This window comes from Sapajus apella, unplaced genomic scaffold (assembly GCF_009761245.1).
Source record: "Sapajus apella isolate SASKATOON/1434 unplaced genomic scaffold, GSC_monkey_1.0 scaffold82, whole genome shotgun sequence".
Classification (NCBI taxonomy): Eukaryota; Metazoa; Chordata; class Mammalia; order Primates; family Cebidae; genus Sapajus; species Sapajus apella.
Window position 1 is genome coordinate 5,838,538 of NW_022437022.1, and position 24,519 is coordinate 5,863,056.

Sequence of the window (24,519 nt, forward strand, 5' to 3'; positions counted from 1 at the left end):
TGGGAGGAAAACACCGTAATCATTTTGGCTGAGGTTGCAGGGGAAAGAAGCCAGGACAGGTATACCCGCAGGGCACCTATGAGACTGCTCAATATGCAATAAGGGGTTAGTGTATGATTTTGCCTGATTTATTGAGTGATCATTGAGGAGCAGCAAAACTCCAAAGATAAAAGTCTATAAGATGTGCTGGCAGGATGCCCCCAACATGGCCGGGCCCCTTTCCAAAGCTGGCCTTGCCCCAACTCGCCTGGGGAGGGCCCAGGTGTTCAGGGGAAGCATTTCGCCCCCCTGCTGTGCTGGAGAGCATAGGGATGCCCACAGGCACACAGGACAAATCAGGCTCAAATTGCCATATGGCTTGGATTTCACATTTTTACTGGCATAGTGTAATCATTTTTACAGAGTCTAGTGCCTTGCTGCAGATTGTAAATGATAAGGTCATGAGGATTAGAGACCAGTTAAAAATTATAGAAGACATATGCTGTGCGTTTTACTAATGAATGGCCATATTCAAACATGGTCACTAATGAATGGCAATATTTGAATGGGCCCACTAATGAATGGCAATATTTGAAAGTGGCGTTGAATTTGATGCTCTGTGACCAGTGCTCTGTTTCTAGAAGGAGCCAACTGCTCGGTAAGGTCTGAGAAACGCCCACTTTAAAGCAAAATTGGGCAGGTCTTGCAGGATGGTAAAGGGAATTCTCGGATATAGAAATTCACCCACCAAGAAGTTTGTTTAGGATGGTGTGAACAGATCATTGAATACTTAGAAGAGTTGCAGGCCGGGCGCAGTGGCTCACACCTGTAATCCCAGCACTTTGGGAGGCAGAGGCAGGCAGATCACGAGGTCCAGAGTTCCAGACCAGCCCGGTCAACATAGTGAAACCTCTTCTCTACTAAAAATACAAAAATTAGCTGGGCATGGTGGCACGTGCCTGTAATCCCAGCTACTCGGGAGGCTAAGGCAGGAGAATTGCTTGAACCAGGACCCAGGAGGTGGAGGTTGCCGTGAGCTGTGGTTGCGCCACTGCACTCCAGCCTGGGCTGCAGAGTGAGACAATGTCTCCAAAAAAGAGTTCCAACTTGCAACCAGGTCCTACTAAGGGAAACAAGGGAAGTCATGACACAAATGCAAGCGCTGGGGAACTGGGAAGATGACTGTCACCATAGGAATTGCTTTCAGAAATAGTTACAGTAAAGAGAGAGTAAGAAAGCAAGTGGGGGATTAGGGACATGGAGTCACTACGCTGCAGCGCTCCCACCCCAGCTTCCCCTGTCCCCCGGCCGGCTGCTGCAGTCAGGGCACTTGGCAAGTGACACTGAGAGCCAAGTCTGCAAAGCTGGGGCTCAGGACACAGCCACAAGCGAGGGAAGCTGCCGCTCCCCCATCTGCTGTTTCTTTCTCTCTAACCTGGACCTCCAATTTGTTGGCTGTCTGCGTTTAAAGCCACTGGGCTTAAACTCATTGCAAGGCCTTTCCTGGCAAGCGGGCCAGATTCAGGCCCATAAGAAAGAGGAGACGACCAGCTCCCCGTGTGTTGAGCTGAGGAAGATCAGAGTGGGCCTGACCGCAGGCGGGTCCTGACCCTGCTTTAGCCGTGTAGACAAGACTTAAACGTGGCGCAGAGTAATTGCTTTGGCTAGGAACACATCTCGGTGGTGATACAACATGTATAAAGAAGGTCTTAGCAGAAGTGCTGGGATACATTTGATATTCTTTTAATGCAGCTTGACAAAAGCGGCGGTTGAGACCACAGCGTGTTGGGGAAGCAGCCTCCACACACCTTGCTGCTAAGCCTGTAACTGACAACACTCGCAAAAGCGATCAAAATGTAAAGTCCATATGCCCTTTCACCCGGCCATTTCATGTCTAGAAATTTCTGCCACGGATTTCCTTTCACATGTGTGAAATGACCCGAAGAGCAGGACATTCCCTGCAGCTTTGTTTGTGATGGCAAAATATCGGAAGGACCTAAATGCTTATCGGAGGGGCTGTTGAAATGAATCAAGGCATATCTATCAGGAATATCGTGTAGCTGTGCAGGAAGAATGGAGCAGCTCCCTGTGTGCTAAGAGAGAGCCACCTGTAAGATGCATTAAATGGAAAACCAACAAGCAGAGTACGACACATTATACAATATTTTGTAGGCTATTTTTGTTTAAAAATAGCATACATTGATGATTGAGTGCATAATATATTTCTGGAACAACGCCGATACAAACAGGTGACAGTGACTGTCTCTGAGAAGCTATGTAGCTGACCGAGGAGGAAAGGAGACATTTTTTACTCTGTACCTTTTGAACGTATGCTACCTGCATGTATTTTGCACTCAAAAAATACTTATTTTTTAAAAAAACCCATGACTCTGCAAATTATATTTCAGTAACACTCTTAAAGAAAAGAAAAAATAAGGGCCAGGCGTGGTGGCTCACACCTGTAATCCCAGCGCTTTGGGAAGCTGAGGTGGGCAGATCATGAGGTCAGGAGACCAAGACCATCCTGGCTAACAAAGTGAAACCCCATCTCTACTAAAAATACAAAAAAAAAAAAAAAATAGCTGGGCACGGTGACATGTGCCTGTAGTTCCAGCTACTCGGGAGACTGAGGCAGGAGAATCACTTGAACCCAAGAGGCAGAGGTTGCAGTGAGCCAAAATCAAGCCACTGTACTCTAGCCTGGGTGACAGAGCAGGAATCCATCTCAAATAAATAAATAAATAAATGGCCAATAAGCATTTTTAAGTTTATTTTCATTTCAAGTTATGGAAAGAATCAAAAGTATTTTGAATTAGGAAGTAAATGCAAATGTCTTTGTCCGTAATTATAGACTGGACATTTAATTCCCAGCAGAGCCATCACCAGGAGCACCACGTTATCATGCATCTCCTAACTTAAGGTACTGAGGTCAGCCTGTTGAAAGTAAGCTGTGTGAGTCTTTTCTCCTCGTGGATGAGCTCATCTCCTCTGAGGGGACCTAGTTCTGAAACAGGTGGTGATAAGTTTCTTACCAGATGTACCCATAGTGAGGGCATCATTGCACACTGCACAGCTGAAAGATGGGATAGTGACATGCACACGCTTGATGAAACAGATGATGGTGTAAGAAAAGGGGATTTTGCGAGGCTCTTTTAAGAGCTCCCATGAATGGAAATCAAAGCAAAGAAAGTAAAGGCCTGTTCAAGGAGCAGACCTAAAACAAAAATAAGTCCAGAGATGCAGGGTGTTAGAGGTCACAATATTTTGTGGGAAACTAATTGACATGGTTTAATATCCTTGGGGACTGGTTGGGCATGGTGGGTCACGTCTATAATCCCAGAACTTTGGGAGGCCAAGGCAGGCGGATCATGAGGTCAATTGAGACCATCCTGGCCAACATCGTGAAACCCCGTCTGTATTAAAAATACAGAAATTAGCCAGGCATGGTGGCAGGTGCCTGTGGTCCCAGCTACTTGGGAGGCTGAGGCAGGAGAATTACTTGACCGCAGGAGGCAGAAATTGCAGTGAGCAGAGATCGATCGTGCCACTGCACTCCAGCCTGGCAACAGAGCGAGACTCCGTCTCAAAAATATATATATTAATCCTTGGGGATTAGTAGAGAATTTGTGAAAGACAAAGGAATGTGGCTACTCTACAGAGCTGTATCCAGCCTCCTGAAAACGATTTCTTCTTAGCCGTTCGGAGACCACATATAGAACATTGTCTCCGTCTGTTAGCATCTGCAGCTTAGCATAGTTTAAGATTGCCTCACACCATGAGATTCTGTGATTTTAAGATGTTGTGTACTTGAAAGGAAATAACCTTACTTTCTTCTTTTCAAAATTGTGTTTTAATGCATTGTAATCTAACACCATCTCTGTTCAATGCACTGTCTTGTCAGAACGAGTTTTGCATATATCAGTGGCAGGTCACTCCTAGGGAGACTTCCTCTTTTGATCTGTTCTTTTTAACACGCTGCGGCTAGACTCACATATCTCTGCTGCCATCTTCTGGAAAGCTACATAACAAAGAGAAAAACATTTCGTCTATTCCCAAAGAAGTACAAATGTGTGCTTCATGCCTTTGATGTTTCCCTTGACTCTAGTAAGGGGTGCTAAGATGGTATTTGATTCTCTCCTATTCTTTTAACACAGAATTTCAGAGCTGTGAAAGAAAAATAAACGGCACATAATAAAACACTTTTATAATAGATGCAGCCATGGTAGAAAACAGGCACAAAGAAATCTTGGCTTTCGTATAGAGATCATTCAACTTCAAGGATCAAAACCTTATCTGAAGGGCCATTGCTCGTAGGTACCCACTGGCTCTCAACCTGACTGATCAGCAGCCATTGGAATATTTTGATTGCATTGGGAGCCGTTCATTTGGTTCCTTTTCATGCTTCCAAAAAGAGTGTACACATACAGCCCCTTTTGAATGTGACCATTATGGAAATATGGGAAATCAAACTCAAACGTCAATCAAATGACTACTCCGCTGACATGATATTGAATGATTGATGCAATAGAACATTCACCTAGCTTTCTGGTAGTACAGAGCATGTAAGAGGGCTGACAGTGACTTATCTTGGCATGTATACCAGCAAAGAAAGGCCTCATCCCTTTCTAGAGAGCAGTCCCATGAGGAGTTTACCAGTGTGGCATTGCTGGGGAGGTTTCAGTTTCACCCGAGATTCACATCAGTCATTATCATCAGTATTCTGGGAACTGCTTTAATTAACAAGGCGCTTACAACGCTCTTACTATTCTATAGACTCATGCCACATGTAAAACATCATAGCCCATTAGAGAAAACCATTTGTTGTGTTTGCTGTGTACCAGAAACTGTGTTAAATATTCATTGCCTTATTATTTCTTCTTTGTAGATGCAAAAAAGCTAAAGCAAAGAGATGCTATAATCACACAGATAATAAATGATCCAAGAGGCATCAGACTTCAGGTCTGTGTACTTCAAAGGGTTCACTTCTAAACACTAATCTACATCTGGTATTTAAAAATATAAAGATCTAGTACATGATTTCACAGATTACAATATGCTATTTCTTTATATGTTGCTTAGTGCCAAGATTTTACTCATCCTAAAAGTAAATACACAGCACATGTTAGTTGCAAGGCAAAAATATGACTTTAATGTTAAGAATACTTTAGCTATTACTCAATAGAAAAAAAATCGACTAACTGAATTAGCCTTTGTTAAATAGTTTTGTTTTGTTTTGTTTTGTTTTTTTAATTCTACCTCCTTTTAGGCATTTAGGATAAGCTGATGACTAGAGTTAAGTAAGAATCGTGGCACTGGCCAGGCACAGTGGCTCATGCCTGTAAGCCCAGACTTTGGGAGGCTAGGGCAGGTGGATCATGAGGTCAGGAGTTCAAGACAAGCCTGGCCAATATGCTGAAACCCTGTCTCTACTAAACATACAAAAATTAGCTGGCCATGGTCGCGTGTATCTGTAATCCCAGCTACTCGGGAGGCTGAGACAGGAGAATTGCTTGAGCCCGGGAGGCAGAGGTTGCAGTGAGCCAAGATCCCACCACTGCACTCCAGCCTGGATGACAGAGCAAGACTCCATCTCAAAAAAAAAGAAAAAAAGAAAAAGGAAGTGTGGCATCAAGCTCTCAAGCTTGAAAACATATCAGAGGAGAATGTATTAGGTGACCATGTTCATTGTCAAATAAAAGGAAACCACCACATTATTGGAAGTGGTGAACTTACTCCTGGTGTTGAATTCTGAGAGGAATTTACCATACAACTACCTGGAATTTATATTTATATATATATGGTTTGAACTATAATTTTGCGAATACCGAGGAAAGTTTAGTTGTTTTCACATCACTTCTTTTGCAAAAACTGGGAATAAAGTGACCTTTGTTAAATTTTTTCTATAGGAGCTTTATCAGGCAGAACTTCACCAGAGAGACCAGACCAGCAGGGTGTGTATATCAAATACACATACACACATGTATGCATATGTATGTGTATATCCCTACATATATACATGCAGGCACACACACATTTTATCTATAAGGGTGTATATATGCATACATATGGAGAGATTTACTGGAAGGAAGTGACTTACATGGTTTTGGAGCTGGGTAGACATCTCCTAAATCCACAGGGTGGCCATCAAGGACAGGCTGGAACTCTTGGGCACAGCTGGCTGCTGCTGTCCACAGGTGAAATCTCTTCTTCCTCAGGAAAGCCTCAGTTGTGCTCTTAAGGCCTTTCCACTGACTGAATAAGCCCCCTCATGGTTATCTAGGATAATCTCTCTTACTTAAAATCAATTTGTGGGGATTCAGTCAGGGTGGTGGCAAAAATATTAAAGGAAAAATGTTAGAGAATGTTTTAGAATATATCCTCAAATCCCTTTGGAAGGCCTAAAGGTTTTCTTCTATAGTTCTTGGCTGAAGGCAGCCTTGTCCCCTTAAATAAATTAGAGTAGAAACAAAAGACTGTAGGGGGTTTACCTAACTAACTTGTTTACTCATTAACCTTTGCTCATTCCAAATGGCTCTCTTGAGGGGAGATTGACCAAGGATATTACCCATTAATAGTGTTTGGTGTAGGCATCAGAACCTGGCCTTTAATCTTCAACCTCTAGTAGTGTTGACTCAAGCCTTTGTCAATTAAACTTTACTGAATAAATGCAAGTCTCACTAGCTAGTGAAGGCCAGCGGCTGCTATCTCTTTACAGCACTCTCCAGGGAGACTGTAAGTGGCCACAGATCCTCAGCCGAACTAGCAAAGCATAATATCTGTGTGTCAGTGTACTTTATTCATCAGTCACTGAGTCAAAGTCTGGAGGACAGACCCCCGAAAGTGGTGACCCAACAGTGGCACCCAAACATAAGGTGACCCCGGCATCAACGGATTATAGATCCTAATCACATCTACAAGATACCTTCACAAAAACATCTAGATTGGTGTCTGCTTGAGTCACTGAGGCCCATAGCCTAGCCAAGTTGATACATAAAACTCTCTTCACAGGAGCTATCATGATACAGTCCCTGTATTTGCCTTCTAACCAAATCTATAAAGGAATAGAGTTTAGAGCACCAATGAAATAAGTAGGTATTACTTTTACAATTGTTTAAAGACGTTTTAAAATTCTCAAAAAAAAAAAAGGCCAGGCATGGTGGCTCATGCCTATAATCCCAGCACTTTGGGAGGCTGAGGCGGGCGGATCACCTGAGGTCAAGAGTTCAAGACCAGCCTGACCAACATGGTGAAACCTGTCTTTAAAAAAATAATAAAAAATAAAAATAAAATAAAAAATTCTCAAAAAAAAAACAACTCTACAGAAACGTACAGAAATGGGTGGTATTTGTTAGATCCACCACAAGAGAAGATAATCCTGAAAACGTATACTGTATAAATAATACTACATGTTTCTGGCACACTAACTTCCATTTGGTTAATGCTTCCTCATAAGGTTTGGAGAGGTATTATGCGTCTTCAGGGAGCCTCAGCAAATATGAGTCCATTTTTAAGTAATAGCAAATCCCTATGTAAATTTCAGCCTTCTACATGGCTGGTTAAAGAAAGATTCATGTGCCCCAGATATGAGACATGCAGATCAGCAGAATGGATGTGAATATGTTGGTGGAGCTAGGCCGACTTTCTTCCCCTTTCTCTAGAAACAGCTATGCCATGAGAAATGTCAGCAAACTGGCCCAAACACTGTCTCAGGAAGGAGTTTTGTGTCTGCCTAACCCAGACTTCTGTTCACCATGCCCTTAGCAGCTCAGTTCATTTTTCATGGCATTTCTAGGCCAAAATAAATGCCTAACAGTTGTGATTATGAAAGATTTAGGGCCACATAGCATCATAAGAATTAATGTCTTAGCAACTGAATAGTTATCTGAAATGATAATTCACATAAATGGAAATAAACAATGGGCTTTAACTTATTCTTAAATAATCAAATCTTTGTTCCAAATGGATGTTTATGTGGTACTTGTTTTCTATTCTGGTAACTTCCAAAAACCCAGCTTTGCAAAGATAGAATGTCACCAAAATGAAAGTGGCACGATCTACTTGAACACTGGGAACTGCCTTGAGTTAATAAACCACATCGTGTTCATCAGCCAGGCTATGTTTTACTGAAAATCCTGGAATGTCCCAGGGACCCCATGAGTTTGCTATGGCACTGCAGGGCACTCTGGTGTGTAACACAACAACTGAAGGTTGGGAGTCTCAAGTTCTGGATAATGTAATTGAAAACTCAAACATTTCCAAGATCAAATCAGACCTTCTAGACATTTCCCCCATCGCATATGAGACAGATTCATGTTAAATTGGGAAGGACCACTGCATGATATGTCTAAGTTTAAAGTAACACTCTGAATAGAAGCAAATTAGCCAGTGTATTCTGTGAAGTCATCACGAGAATTTTCCTGCAGCATTTCTTTGCCTTTTGCCATGCTGGAGTGGGGATGCTTTCATTTGACACAATCTTCCCTTTCTGTTACTTCTCAGTAGCCCATTCTTTGTAGTACTGGTGTGAAAGGGAATTTAATGTTTTTGTGTCAGGAAAGGCCTATGTATTCTGACAAACTGATCAACCTCCAGGGTGTTGCTCTACCGTGAAACTGATTTTATATCTCATCCACTAGCTAATAAGACGTGAAAGGTTTTCCCTGTCACGCCAACAGATCAGATTTGCTTCTCTAGAAAGCAGTAGGCTGAGACCCCATTGCCAGTTCTCTATGACTGGGCCTTCCATCCACATTTTTCCAACAAAGCATGTAAGAGCAGAGGAATGAGTGTGAAGCAGAGCCAAGTATTAACAGATAACAGTTCTTAAAAATAGAAGAAAATCCTGGAACCCAACTCACTATTCAGTGAATTCACTTTTAGTTCAAAGAAAATGAAACATCAGAAACTGAAGCCTGGTAATGTTGGTGAAGGACATTCTGATGCACACATGCTCTCCCACCAACCTTTAAATAAAGTTTACATTTCACTAAATTTGAGTTCAGTCTCTCTGCTATGAGAAGAAATAAGAATATCATATGCTAAAAGTGATGGCTTGGAGATCTATTGTGGCATACTTCAGAAGAGGTTATTTCCTTATAAAATGCTTTTCCTTTTTGTTTCTGATGTTCTGAGATTAAAATACTTTTCAGATGAGTTTTTAAAACAAGAAATTGGACATAGGGAAGAAGAAAAGTCTGTTCACCTGGTGAAGACAACATGAAGGAAAAATGGCATTGGGTAGGCTATTCTTCTTTGAAGCAAAGAGGAATTATGCTGTATTTTGGGGTAGAGTTGGTTTTATATCCTATTTGTTTTTATTTTTGTTTTTCAATTCAAATCAGACCTGTCTTAATCAAAACTAGGCTAAATTCCTGACTTAGGCTATAAAATATTAGTCTGAGAACTTTTAGTTCTCTGAAAATCGTTTGAATCTTCCAGACATCACTTTCAGCATATTATATTCTTATTTATTACTGTTTCAGATATTTATTGCTCCGTAAAAACCACCCTAAGATTTAATGGCTTCAAATAACAGCAGTCTATTTGGAGTATGACCCAGTCACATGGCTGGCAAGTTGGTGCTGGCTGTCTACTAAAAGCTCAGACCGGGCCGTTGTCGAGGCCACAGTTCTCCATGTGGGCATCTCTTGGGCTGTTGGGCTTCCTTATCATATGGCAGCTGGGCTTCAAGAGCAAGTATCCCAACAGGAGATGGAAGTCTCTGGTTTTTTGAGGCCTGGACCTAGAAGGTGGTACACCATCACTTCCACCATACCCTAGCAGTCAGGTACTCAACACAACTGGCTGTCAGCAGAAGAGACGTAAAGCCATCCTCTCAAGGGAAAGAGGGTACTGTCAGTTTGCCTCTGTGCCCCAAGACCACCACCATCATCTACACACTGTACTCGTGGACAGCACCCCTCTTCTCTGCTGAAATGCCTTCTCTGAATACAGTTTCTGCTGTGGGAGATGTTGCCCACTGCTTATTAAAGAAATGTGCATTGAAAGAAACCAGTTCTCTGGTGAGGAAACTTCTTCCTCGGAAATGGAGTAGGAGCAAAATAGTCCCTGGCTGGCGCCATCTCCTTAAAGTTTAGAACACGTCGTCTGCTGTGGTTGCAGCCACTCAGCATGTGCTATCTCACTGCCTCTCCCAGGGGTCATATGAGATAGTGATCATTGTTATCCTGGCATTTCCGAGGGGGAAACCAAGGCACAGAAACCAAGGCGGTTTTCCCAAGGTGTTTCAGGTGGCAGGGGATGGGATGACGGCTCCAGTCCAGTGTGTTCCACTGCTGACCCACCCCTCAGCCATGACAGCCACTTCGGAGCATGGCTGGTGACAGTGAGAATGGGATGTGCTTTCTGGAGGGGTCCATGGATCCCAGACAGACAGCCCTGAACAAGCCTAGCTGGCATTCACTCATCCAGCTTGCTTCTTTGTAAGACGGCGGGTAGAGGGCATTGCTCCCTTGGGCGTCTTCAGTCCCATGGTGAATGCTGGCCTTCATCTCTCAGTCCGTGTCTCTGTCCTAATTGCCTCTTCTTGTAAGGACACCAGTCAGATTGAATAAAGCCTCACCTAAGAACCTCAGCTTCCCTTATCACTTCAAAGTCCCTATCTCCAAATACAGTTACTTTCTGAGGTCCTGATTCAGCCTATCAATGATGAGAGGGCACAATTCAGCCCATAGCCACCCATTTCTTTTTCTGTAATACGCTTTCAATATTAAAGTAAGTCCACTGACGTGGGCATATAAATCTTCTCTGTACGCAAACAAACATTGAGTGCGAATGTCTTGAATGAAGTTTTTTTCCTTGTATTCTAATACCAATTAAGCTTTGCTGTGGGCATTTGTGTTTCTGTGTGTACTAGTCTGTTCTCACACTGCTATAAGGGCATACCCGAGACTGGGTGATTTATAAAGGCAAGAGGTTTCATTGACTCATAGTTCTGCAGGGCTGAGGAGGCCTCAGGAAACTCACAATCGTGGTAGAAGGGGAAGCAAACACATCCTTCTTCACAGGAGGGCAGGAAGGAGAAGACTGAGAGCTGAGCAAAGTGGGGAGTCCATTATAAAACCATCAGATCTCTTGAGAACTCACTCACTATCACGAGAATCGCATGAGGGAAACCAACCCCATGATTCAATTACCTCCCACTGGGTCTTTCCCGTAATGGTGATTCTGGGAACTAGAATTCAAGATGAGATTTGGGTGGGGATGCAGCCAAACCGTATCACTGTCTTCCACTAGAGTGGACGCATCTTGAAGGGAGGAAATGTGACTTATCATCTCTGTAGCCCTGCTCTGGTGCTTGGAACACTCTTCAGTAAAGAGTGGACAATCACATCAAAATATAACTTGATTTCTTTTTGCAAAAAAAGTAATTTGATGTAGAAACCTTCGCACAAGCCAGAGGAATGAATAGAATTTGTTTGGAAAAAGGAAAATATGTTATGTCCAAATGCAACCTCATGTCCCTCATTAACAGATGTGTGTTCTTTTGCAGTTTGCCTTCTGCCGGGAGTGTAAAGAAGCATATCATGAAGGGGAGTGCAGTGCCCTATTTGAAGCCTCCGGAACAATTCCTCAGGTACAGAATGCCCTACTCATTTCCTCCAAGCAGGGCTACCGGCATGGTAGGGGACTAGGGGACTGCAGCTGTTTCCTAGAGGTCACGGAGAGTTCCGTTCTGAAAAAGCAAGCAGCAGACTGGTAGCTGACTGGTAGCCATGGGAATGGGGACCCTGGCTTCTCCCAGAAAGACTCCCCTCCTCAGGGCACAGCATAGGCTTCCCCATGGCCATTTGGGGCGTGTCCAAGAAAGCTTTTCCCTGGACAGATATGGAACAGGGATGAGGCATGTGAGCATTTTCAAGGGAGTCCTTAGAGGGGAAATAAAACAATTTAACAGTCTTTAAATCAGAGAAATCAATACTAACTCCACTTCAATTTTTTTAATGCCCTAATTTAGAATCTCTGGTGAAAATGCCTGCATGAGTGGCATGTACAGAAGTATTACATGATGTAAGGATATCATAGTCTTTAGCAAGCAGCGTCATACCCTATGCTAACTGGTGTTTCAGTCCTCATTAAGTAAAGAATGTGTGGACAGAGCCTCACTCTGTAAGGTGCTATCTCAGTCTTAGGAAAATGCAAATTCATTTTCTTTTATTTATGAATTGTGATCAACCAAACCTTCAGGTTAAAAGAGTTAAAAACGTCATCACAGTGGATGAATTTGCTCATTATTTTTCTTTCATTGTAGATGTTAACAAGGGTTTAAACACCAAATCTTTGCAAATAAATCCTTTAGTCGTTTTTCTGATAGGAACCTAATAAACAGACATAGAAATTCCAGAACATTTTAATTTTACGGCAGAGAATGTTAAAGAGCTGGATGCTCTAAAATCAGAGCATGAAGAAGTGTATCCCAATATGGCATTCTGCAGATGAGTTTATCCAATATTAGCATAGCAAAATAAATAGAACTGGTGAATTTGGGTCTTCTCATCTGCTCCTAAATTGCCAGCCATGAGGATATGAGTGGATGTAGGACCGAGTTCCCATTTCCATAGCCCAGGCAGCAAGTGCTCTTTCTGTTGATTTTATTTTAGCTCAGGGACATTCAAATGTGAGCTCACCAGGTACTGACTACAGAAGCAGTAATGGCGCAGAGACCCCTGCCTCAGGACCGCTGTAACGGAGGCAGGTACGTCTGAGGCTCTGGGAAATGGAGTTAGTCTAGCAATTTACATCCATATGCTCTGAGACTGCAAACATGGACAGAGGCTTCCACGAATTCATACTCTGGCATCTACAGTATTTATTTGGAAACAGTAGCTGTAAGGGGAAGAAGAGCATTGCGTAACCTAAAGCCATCCGGATACCTGACCCTCCCTTTAATCCCATTCATTCTTCAATCAAGAGGAACCACCCAACCTTGGTGTTAAAGATTCAGGTAGCCCAAATTAAATGTTTTTAAATCATTAAAACCTTAATATTGGATTCAGAAAAATAGGAAAAAGAAAGTTAGAGATGACCTAAAGCATAGATGTCCAATATCAAGGGAACTGTGTCTGCAAACAACGTCAATTAGCAGACACTAAATTCAGCATTTGGGTGGCTGAAGCAGCTGCCAGACTCTCTCAAAAAATGCATTGAAACATACATTTCCCTTCAGAGGCTCACAGGGGAGCCATGGGGGACACTTACTGGAAAATGAATATCATCATTATGGTAATACGCTAAGCCAAAGGTTAGCAACTCTATAGCTTTATATAAAACGCTTCCAGGCTTCCCCGGAAAAGTCATGGAAGGTGGGTCAGAGTTTGTCGGGACAGCAGGACGGGGTGGTAAAGGGCATTCCAGCAGAGGGTGCCACATGGACAAAGTTGCAGAGGCCAGAATCTCTTCAACCAGTCTGCGTCCCTCTGCGTCCCTGCGTCCCCGGGCCCAAGATGACATCTGCTGCATAGACATTTAATATATGGTTTGTGGAGTGATGGTAGCATCTATAAAGAGATATTATTTCATTTTTTTTAAACAGGGTCTCACTACGTTGCCCCCGCTGGAGTGCAGTGGTGTGATCTTGGCTCACTGCAGACTCTTTATCCTTGGCTCAAGCAATGCTCCCACCTCAGCCTCCTGAGTAGCTGGAACTGCAGGCACACGCCATCCACACCAGGCTGCTTTTTGCATTTTTTGTAGAGACAGGGTTTCAGCATGTTGCCCAGGCTGGTCTTGAACTCCTGAGCTCAAGCAAGCTTCCCAAAGTGCCAGGGTGACAGACATGAACCACTGCGCCTGGTGAGACATTATTTCATTCATTCAACAAATACGGGGTTCTAGGCCCTCGGGACAAAAAGCAAGACAACGTCCCTGCTCCCATGGAGCTTCTGTGGCTTCAGTAGCTGCCACAGAGGTTGCACTGATAGGAATTGTGAGGAGGTATAGTTAATCCACGCCAGGGTCATCCCAGAAAGAACTCAGGCCGAAGCGGCCCGGCAGCTAGACCCACGGGATTCGAGGCCCTTCCTGCTTCTAGCTCCCAATCACAGGGCCAGCCTCCAATCACCTTATTTGAAAACAAAGCAAACCAGCCAGACAAACTAAAAAGATGTCTGCCGGCCAGGCATAGTGGCTCACACCTGTAATCCCAGAACTTTGGGAGGCTGAGGCAGGCAGATCATGAGGTCAGGAGTTCGAGACCAGCTGGCCGACATGGTGAAATCCTGTCTCTACTGAAAATACAAAATTAGCCTGGCGTGATGGCACGCACCTGTAGTCCCAGCTACTCGGGAGGCTCAGGCAGGAGGAGAATCGCTTGAACCTGGGAGGAGGTTGCAGTGAGCTGAGATCGTACCACTGCACTCCAGCCTGGGCAAGAGTGAGACTCCATCTCAAAAAAATACAAAACAAGACAAAAAAAGATGTCTGCTGGTTAGCGGTTGCCAGAGAACAGAAAGCAACTAACAAGGGGCTTTGCTGCCATGTTTTCTATATCTCTGATTCAGTCAGGGTCCCTCAGGTGAGAGAAGCCCACCCAGATGGGCACAGGAGGAGATGTTAAAGAAAGGGATGACCTGCAGAGGCAGGCCGGGACACAGGGCGAGAGCCTCAGAGTGAGCGTCAGTGGGGAGCCGTGGCCACCCCAGGCCTGCAGAGGGACGGGAGGAAATGAGTTCCGTGCAGCCCGTCAGCTGTAGCTATGGAGAAGGGACCTCGTGACAGGAGGTGTCATCATGGGGTGTCCAGCATTGCCCAGATATATTCCCACCGTGGGAAGGGAGTGAGCAGGGACATGCCACCTCCTACCTCCTACCATCGGATCTCTTGCTAATGTCTCCTGTGGGCCACACCCCACCAAAGCCACCCAGAAGGAATCCTAGGGGCACAGCCCATGAGAGTTAGCCTTCCAGATGCAAAGCAGAGAGGGGGAAAAATACACAAGAAGCAGCACCTTCTCTATGAGCAAATTTACCAGCCTTCCAAAGTTTCCTTATTTCAACCATAGCTGCTCTTGGACATGGGAAGGCACAAACCAAACAAGCTATTTCTTCAAATTTCACGACCCAATTCAATTTGACCATAGAACGAAGGGTTTTTATTTTGATACAGAGGGCTTATTTTCTGTTCCCTACATTTCTCTCAAACAGCATGGTCTCCAGGAGGTTGACCTCTGCTGTTTCACTGACCTGAAATCTGAAAGGGTGACACTCCGCACATCTCACAGTGAAAAGCTCATTGCAGCCCCCCTGGGAACTGAAGGCTTTAGATGTGTTCTCATGTCTGAGTTTTGCTAATACCAACTAACTACCTTCATCAACCCTCTTCACGCTTCCCGTTCAATTCCACTCTGTTGCAGGGTTCTTGGCTTTGAGCCATTTGTGACTCCTTCCGCTGTTCTTCCCTTGAGTGTTGACTGCTTTCTGTTCTTCACATTACGTTCTCCAGCCAGGCAGGCCCATTGCTCTTGGGTCCCAATCAGCTTTTCCTATCAGTTAGACTGTTTGACCTAAAGCTTCATGCATTTTTTTATTAACGCAATTTTTTTTTTAAAAAAAGGAATCACAAAAATTGCCTTTAAATTGGTTTTAAGATATTGAACGAGGTTTAAGTTGAAACTGCTGGGAGTTTGGGAAGGCCGTGACAGAAGATCAATCCGTCATTGACTAATGAGAGTCCAACCCATTTGCTTTCCTTGGTTTTCCCTGCTTGTTCTCCCCGTGTTCCCGTTCCTTCTGCGTATTCCCCCTGGGGACTTTTTGATAACTAAACACTTGCTCTTGCGAACCACATAAATTGATTCATTCTCCCAGTGGTTCTAAGTAGTTATGTTGCTCTCCCTACTCAACAAGAGGGCAGACTGAGACTTCCAGACTTTTAGTGGTGCTATCTGAAGCCACAGAGGAGATCCGTGTCAGTGATCTAAACAGTTGGGAGCAGCAACTGCTCTCTCTAATATATCTACAGTGTCTGAGGGGACTGCGCCCAGGCCTGCCTTCCAGCCATGCCTCCTGCTCTACCTTCTAGGCCCAGATTATATGTTACCACCTCTAGAAGCCACCTGCCCTCCCCACTACACTATGTCCTGTAAGCTTTCAGACAACTGTACATCCTTATAAATTCGTCACATTGAAGTACGGTCTCTCTGCCTCTTCACAAAAAGTCTGGGCTTTGTTAGCGCAGGGTTTGTGCCTGTTGCACCCTGTATCCTTCAGTGCCTGGCACAGAGTAGGTGCTCATTACATGTTTGCTGAATGAAGGAGAAATCCCTCCTTCATCCACACACCTCCCTCCCTACCAGGAAGCTGGGCAAGTATTGGAAAAGAAAGGACAGTGGCTTCAGGGTGGATTTTGCCTCAGGAACCTTTTCAATGATGAGAGAAAGTTACATTTCCACAGTGAACCTCAGTTCCTTCCGTCTGCCTCCTAAATTAGAAAAATAAAGCCACCATTTGCTTGGGATAAAAATAATCATGTGTACTTCTATGGCATTTGTTTACAAAGCACTTTCAAATACGCCGTCTTATTTTGAAACTTATCTCAAGTTTTTGCGATAGACTTTGCTCATGGGCAACGTAGAGGGGCGGAGTGGCCACCAGGGCCGCAGAGCTGCCGAGCCCCAGACCCTTATCCTACCCAGGTCTTTGTGAGCGGCACCAGCCAGCGCTGATGACCATTCTGGTCCCAACAAAGCAGAGATGTGCTTTAACTGTTGTAACTGGTCACTCCGCCCTTTGAAAGATGGAGGTGAGCGGGCTGTTGCTGGCTTGACAAACACAGTGCCAGGGTGGCCAGCTCAGATGCCAACTGCAGCCCAACCCTTGAATGCGGGAGGCAGACTCGAAGCCTACTTCCTGGGTCTTTCAGTATTTTGAAAAGGATACAAAGATAACGTTCACTTTTCTTCTGCTTTTCCTGCTAAAACAAACAGAACAACAACAGAAACACATCAACGCCAAAGCCTGCAAGCGTAATGACTGCTAGCCCCATGCTGGGGGCATCTGTGGCAAACTGGAGTGGGCGTGGCTTGTTGTGAGGGGCTCAGGGTGTGGGAGCAGCTGCTGCACAGCTCCCCAGCTCAGGTCCATGTTTACCCAGCAGAAATGTGAGCCCAATGGTACCAGGCCTTCCAGTGTGATCTTGTGATGTCAGCAGCATAAAATCCATATGTTTTTGTTAAATATCTTTATTTTTTTAATGTTGAGAATGAACATTTTTTAAATCTTAAACACATCTACAAGTGGAATTTTGGCTGCAGCTTTGTGTTACATTTCCTACATTATGTGCCTTTGAACCTCATTTCAACTGAGTGCGAGTTTCTTGTAACTAGTGGAAAGAAGGAAAACGAAGGATGCTCAGTACACATTTATAAGCACGTTTTATTACCATGCACATAGTGCCAGGCATTTTGGATACAACATTAAAGATAGACTTGGGACTGGACGTGGTGTCTCACACCTGTCATCCCAGCACTTTGGGAGGGCGAGGCAGGCGGATCACCCGACGTCGGGAGATGGAGACCACCTTCACTAACATGGTAAAAGCCCGTCTCCACTAAAAATACAAAATTAGGTGGGCGTGGTGGCCCATGCATGTAATCCCAGCTACTCAGAAGGCTGAGGCAGGAGAATCACTTGAACCTGGGAGGTGGAGGTTGTAGCGAGCCAAGATTACGCCACTGCACTCCAGTCTGGGCTGTAAGAGTGAACTCCATCTCAAAAAAAAAAAGACAGACTTGGTCTTGGCCTCTGTTCTCATGGGATTTGTCATCTAGTGAAGTAGAAAAACAGTTTGACAAATAATTAAAATATTGTATGCTGAGAGGCACAAAAGAGAAAGTTTGGGATGCGATGGAAGCATAGAAGTGGGACCTGGCCTGTTTTCCACGGGGTTGGAGGAATTGTTCATTGGAAGAAGCGAAACGTGAGCCGGGCACAGTGGCTCACACCTGTAATCCCAGCACTTTGGGAGGCTGAGGTAGGTGGATCACCTGAGGTCAGAAGTTCGAGACCAGCCTGGTCAATATGGTGAAACCCCGTCTCTACTAAAAATACAAAAATTTGCCGCATGTGGTGGTGTGCACCTGGAGTCCCAAATACTTCAGAGGCTGAGGCAAGAGAATCGCTTCAACCCAGGAGGCAGAGGTTGCAATGAGCCAAGACTGCACCACTGCACTCTAGCCTGGGTGACAGAACAAGACCCTGTATGAAAAAAAAAAATAGAAAGTGAAATTTGAGACCTACAGGGATGAGCTCTTCAGGTCAGGAAGGAACCGTTCTAAGCAAAGAGACGAGATGTGCAAAGTTCTGGAGATGAACGTGAGTGACATGTTCAGTGAAGTGGAAGAGACTCCCTTGATTGTGCCATAAAGCGATGGTGGCTGTGACCTCGGAACAGGCTGGAGACGGAGCCAGGAAATGAAGGGCCTTGTCAGTCGCGGGCCGGAGCTTGGAATTCAGGGCAGTGAAGGCATTTGGAGATTTTTATTTAAAGATTGGCATCATCAGATTGGTGCTTTCGAAAGATCTCCGGCTGCAATATAAAAAACATTTCGTAGGGAATTGTAATAGTTTGTATTTTCCAGGAAGAAAACTCGAGATGCTTGAGATTTGAGTGCAGACTGTGTACTGGCGGGTGCTGTGGGCAACCGCACAGGCAGACGAAGGGAGGCTGAGCTGCCCCGCCGCCGCCACAGCCAGCCCTAGAAGCAGGTCTGCAGTGGATGAGCTTCCGAGTTGTTCTGCATGGACACAGAGTGGTCAGGCCTTCCATCCCCATGCACAGACCAGGTTTTCAATGTGGGCTTCCCCCACAAGGAGGAGTGACCTTGGGAGAAGCAGCTTCCTTCAGCAGAGGGCAATTCCTGAGTGGGGACTGGGCAGAGAGCTGTCTGCTGCTGACACACCCAGCAGTGGGGACATCCGTCCCGGAGGAGGGGTCTGCCCCTTGCACTGCCTGGAGACGTTTGCTTTGTGGAGTGAGGGACTGGGGGATGTACAGATGGAAGGTTAACCGGGTGAACTGCATGTAGCTCATGCTGCCACAGCTGGTCTGGAAGCTGCAGCTGACTTCCTTCTCTCCTACTCATTCTGGACTCCCCTCGCCCTCAGATAAGACGTCAAGGTGGCTTACCTGGTGGGGTGACATAAACATCATCCCTGATGGGTCCCAGCTCCTGTGTGCCTGCCATTCTAAAGCATGGCGACTGAACAATTTGCTATCAAAATTGGGCAGGGGAGGACCAAGAGATACCACAGTGAACCACCTGGGTACCAAATGCATTCTTCCCATTTAAATACCCCATTCCATAACTGCAGCCCTGCCTCCTCCTGAGAATCAGTTATCCCTTCCAGGATGGCGACTCCGTTTCTATCTGCTAATCACTTGGCAGATGTAACATAAAGTGACCAGAACTCTTGCTGTGTCTCCGGGAGAAGTGTTCCCATGTTGGAAGCCAGGGCCTCCGTATGTGCAAGGCCAGGCTGCACAGATGGAGAGCACAACATTCCACGTGGGCACTGGGAGTGAGGGGCGGGGCCATCCCTGCTTCCGCCCCATTGTGTTCTACCTGCCAGAGACACGCACCGCACCATGGCAGTCGTTGATTGAGAGCGTAACCCCCATCTTAGAGGACAGCACCCTTATCGCAGTGCAGCTCCCACTGCAACGTGCAAGCCTGGTCCATCAGTTGCATCAGGTCAGCAGCTTCTGGGCAGTAGGATACGTGACAGGACCAGTGTCCCCATGGGCATGAGCCTACTAGGACACAATGCAGTGTCATGCTGGGTCCCGGCAGCCTGCAGATGCTAGTGCTGACTGAGGCTCTGTTGCCAAGAAAGGCAAACCCGCACCCAGAATAGGAGTCACTTCCTGTCAAGGTGGAGTGTCTGCAGCTTCCCAGGTGACAGTGTGACCCACCTGGCACCACTGGCCAATTCTCTGGTCTCCTTGAGGAGTGGTGCCACACTCGGGACTCAGTGTCAGTCTTCGTGCCAGCAGGCTGACAGTGTGGCAGACGGGGGGATGCCCGAGCTGGGGGCCTGGCAGGGCTTCACCTCACCACCACGCTTGCCCCATGCAGGAGTGCCCTGGCCGAGGACTGCTGTGGCCAGTGACAGAGGCTGGCGGCCGCCCACTGGTGGGATCGCTCCACCTGCTTGTTGAAGGGCGCTCCTGTGCGCTCTGCCACGCAGTGCAGACCTGCTCACAGGTCCTGCCCCTCCCACTGGTCTGTCCATGTGCCTGCTCTGCAGAGCTCCGTGTCTCCCCTGTCCTGTCTTCCAGCGTTTCTCCATCCCTGACCCAAGGAAGCTGAAGACATTTGCCACCGCTCAAGAGCTGGCATCTGTTCCTGATTCAGGACTCTTTCCTTTCCACACATGGTCTCCTGTCAGTTCCTGTCTCATCTCTTTGGGCTGCTGTCACTAAATACCAGAGACTGGCTGGCTTATGAACCACACACGTTTATTCCTTGCCGTTCTGGAGGCTGAGAAGTCAAAGATCAATGCTCCAGCAGATTTGCGGGTCTCACGAGGGGCCATGTTTTCGTTTGTAGATGACGTCTTCTAGCTACGCCTTCACATGGTGGAAGGGGCAAGGCAGGGCCCTCTGGGGCCTCTTTCTAAGGGTGCTGATCCCATTCATGAGGGCTCTGACTTACGACCCAGGCACCTCCCGAAGGCCTCACCTCCTAATGCCACCAACTTAGCAGTTAGGTTTCAACATAAGAATCTGGGGAGACGCAGACACTCAGACCACAGCAGGTGCGTTGCCCAAGGGTCTGCCCCGTGACAGGGGCTCCTCTCCCCACCCTCTTTCAACCCTGAAGAGGGTTACCATAGAGCGACGTTCATTTTTGGCTTTCGGCCACACGCTAAGCCAGCTCAACTGTGAACTGAGCTTGGATCCCTCACTGTGTCATGAGGAATCCCCCAGCCCCGCCGCCCCACCGTGGGACCCCGGTTGTGAGCCCAGGGAGAGGCAGTCACGCCACAATGTGGGTGGACAGGGGTCTCGCCACCTGCCTGTGCAGCTCGCTCTCGCCCCGTGGGCCCGCTTGGGCCTGGTCCTGGGTGCCATGCTTCTGTCTCAGGACGGGTTGCTGCACAGATGCCCCAGCTCCGCAGGGCTCGGTAGCCTGCCCGGGCTCTTTTGCAAGTGGTCCATCGTTCTCAGCTGCTGGACCCCCAAAATCTTTACGGGGATGCTCCTACTGGCCTGCAGGTAGCCCCATGTGACCTCTTTTCCCTCCACAGCAGCTGGAATCCACAGGGTCTGCCTGTTTGCACAGCCACAGAGACCGGGCGCTTGCACGCCACCTGGCCCTTCCCTTGGCTCCTTGGGGGCCCCCCCTCAGAGCTTCCAGCACTCTCTCCCAACAGGGATGGGCTCCTCTTTGGCCACTGGCAGGAGGGACTCCAACTGTAACTCCATTGTAGAGTTTGCTTCCTAGGACTCTCCAGAGACCAAGCATCACAGGTTATACATTCCCGGGCAGGGGTCTCTCAGGGGTGCTCTCGACAGCACCTTCAAGAAGAAGGAAGCAGGGTTGGGCAGAGTGGAGTCCAGCTGTAGTGCGGCTGCCACAGAAGACTGAGGGGAGTCAGAGGTGGGAGGCTAGAGGTGGGCCCTTCACATCCGCCCTCCACCACCGGGCGTGAGCTGCCTAGCCTCCGCGATGTGATGCTGGGACCTCAGTCCCAAGGTGGGTGGGGCTGGGAGTGCAGCAGAGCACCCCCTAAAAGGGCCAAACCAGAGACATGCTAGGCACCAGGAGTGCAGCCAGGGAATACAGAGGAAGCGACAGGCTTGAGGTAGGATCCACGGAACTCGGCCGTGCATTAGAAGTCAGGGTGAGACGTGACTGGTGAATGTCGATGCAGGAATGCCCAGCTTGGCACCCTGGTGGTGCTGCTGGTTTGAAGAGGAGACAGAAGCCGAAGCAGGTTGTTCAGGGAGACACGCGTTCATTGTGGGCATCTCAGCAGAGGGGTTCGGTGGGCAAAGGAATGGATGCCTAGACCACCTCAGAGGGAAATCGAGGCTGGAGCCTGCGATCAAGATGCGAGATTCACAATTCCCAACGAACGGCCCCTTGCCCATGCTCCCCACACCATCCCTTCAAAGCTGCAGTCGGGGAGAGGCTGGGAGGTGCACCTCCCTCAGCAGAGGACAGCAGTGTGTCCGGGGACCCGAGATCTTTTGCTCCATTTAGCCCCAGATCTCCCCACAGAGCCGTCTCAGCCCTGACTGCCTTCACACACAAGCGCAGTCCCAGAATTGGGAGGCGGGTGTCATTTATCATTCCCGGAGCTCCAGATCCCCCGTGACTTGGGAGTGTATTTTCTGAAGCGTTTGCTGGTTTAAGTAAAGCTGGTGTGATGCCACTGCTCTAGAGTCTGTGACCCTGGACCCGCCGCCTAAGTGGACACGCAGATGGGATGGAATGGCTGCGACAAAGCTCCATGAAAACCAGCGCATCCTTCGGGCTCGGCCTCGCGCTGTGAAACGCTGAGTTGACGCCAGGACAGCCCCACCGCTCTGCAGTGCGTTTCCACGGCACCCTGGTGCGCGAAGGTTCGCTCTGGGGCAGCAGAAATGGCCCCTGGCAGGTCATCAAAGGCCTGGTTCGATTTCCTCCTCTTCCAGGCCGGTTGCTCAAAGGCTCACAGCGTTTTCGTCACCTGCCACACAGGGCCAGTAAGATCTACCGAGTCATAAATAATGAAGTGAGCATGTGTGTAGCCATATGTAAGTTGCAAAGTACTACAAAATGTTGAAACTTTAGGGTTTGGGTTCTTAAGGCTGAAAGCTAAAAATGCCAGGCACTGTGGAGAGCGGAGATGAAAGATAAGATTGATTGGGATGGAAAGACAAGTGAAGGCACGCTTGCATGATCACACACGCTGGCACCGCTCGCCTGCCTTCGGAGGCAGGTCCTGGCCATGCAGACCTGGGGCTGGGCCTTTCCACGTGCACTCCTGTGCTGCAGAACCCTTCTTCCCTTCTGCGACTGTCACTCCAGCACAGCAGAGCATGGAGCCCCTGCAGCGCACTTCCCTGGGCGTCCTCCCTCTGCAGGTCCCCTGAGCTCTGTCATCTGTGGGGTCATGGCCTGTGGGTCCCCTTAGCTCTCTCATCTGTGGGGTCACAGCCTGCCGGTCCCCTAAGCTGTCTCATCTGTGGGGTCATGGCCTGCGGGTCCCCTGAGCTCTCTCATCAGTGGGGTCACAGCCTGCGGGTCCCCTGAGCTCTCTCATCTGTGGGGTCATGGCCTGCAGGTCCCCTGAGCTCTCTCCCCTGTGGGGGTCACGGCCTGCAGATCCCCTGAGCTCTTACCTCTGCCCGGCCACAGCCCAGCCTCCACCAGATCCTTGCCTGCCCGACACACAGGACCCTTCCCTGAAAATGGTGCTGTCCCGAAGGCTTTTGGATGCCAGAGAGCTTTTAGGATCCCAGCAGAGTTGGTAAAAAAGGTCTGAATGTAAATTCCAAACCTGATTTTACCAGTCTATACCCTGTGTTCTAGACTCCATAAACAAGCTGCTAGAACAAGTTTGCAATGTGGAAAATATTTTTATAGAAACTTGTTATCACAGCTACACACACACACACACCACACACCACACATACATCACACATACCACACACATAAACACAACACACATACATAACACCACATACGTAACACACATCACACACCACACATACATCACATACACCACACACGTAAACATCACACATACACATCACACATACATAACACACACATCACACATACACACCACACATACATAACATGCACACCATACGTTACACACACCACACACATGCACTACGTATGCCACACTCACATAACACACCACACACGCTACACATATCACATACACATATACACAACACACATGCCCACAGAACACACACACAAACACAAGACTGCACACCCCGCATGCCTCATGGGGCATGTGGATCCCCTCAAAGGAAAGCGCCCCTGGCAAATCTCTGCACCCGATTCAGCATCAGGAGGGAAGCAGCTGCAGTGCGCCTCTGATGCACCAGATGGCGCTAAACCCTTAAGGAAAATGCTGGATTTTGCAAGAAAAAAAATAAAATGACGGGGGAAAAGGGAGTGAAGGCCACTTTGAAAGGCACTCCAGCCACGCCTGCACAGTGGCCCAGCCCACAACGGGCAGGAGGGAATCGAAGGACTGTGTCCCCAGAAGCAGCATTTCTGAGAGGTGTGCAGATTTGAAAAGCTAAGAGCTGGATCCTGGCCCCCATAAATCCTTCATTAAAAGTGAGGCTCTCGGGGGGACAAAATGTTGTCACTCCACAGGAAAGCATGTAGACCATGTGTGAGGAAAATGGTTCACCTGCTCCACAGTTGTCCCATGCAAGCACAGAGGGAGAGCCCTTTTAAAATCATCACCCCTGCAAAGCACAGAGGCGTAGCACACTCAGCACCCCTGCAAACGCACAGGCCTAGCACATTTAACTCAGCACCCCTGCAAAGCACAGAGGCATAGCACA

General features: G+C 47.2%; 1 protein-coding gene across 3 annotated transcripts in view; it reads left to right on the forward strand.

The window, feature by feature from the left end:
- PRKN (parkin RBR E3 ubiquitin protein ligase) overlaps positions 1-24,519 on the forward strand; it is a 1,407,348-nt gene that overhangs the window by 1,362,605 nt on the left and 20,224 nt on the right. For all 3 annotated transcript variants that reach the window (XM_032253244.1, XM_032253242.1, XM_032253243.1), the window contains exon 10: positions 11,492-11,575. In XM_032253244.1, the coding sequence (XP_032109135.1) occupies positions 11,492-11,575 (84 nt within the window). The remainder of the gene's footprint in view (positions 1-11,491; positions 11,576-24,519) is intronic.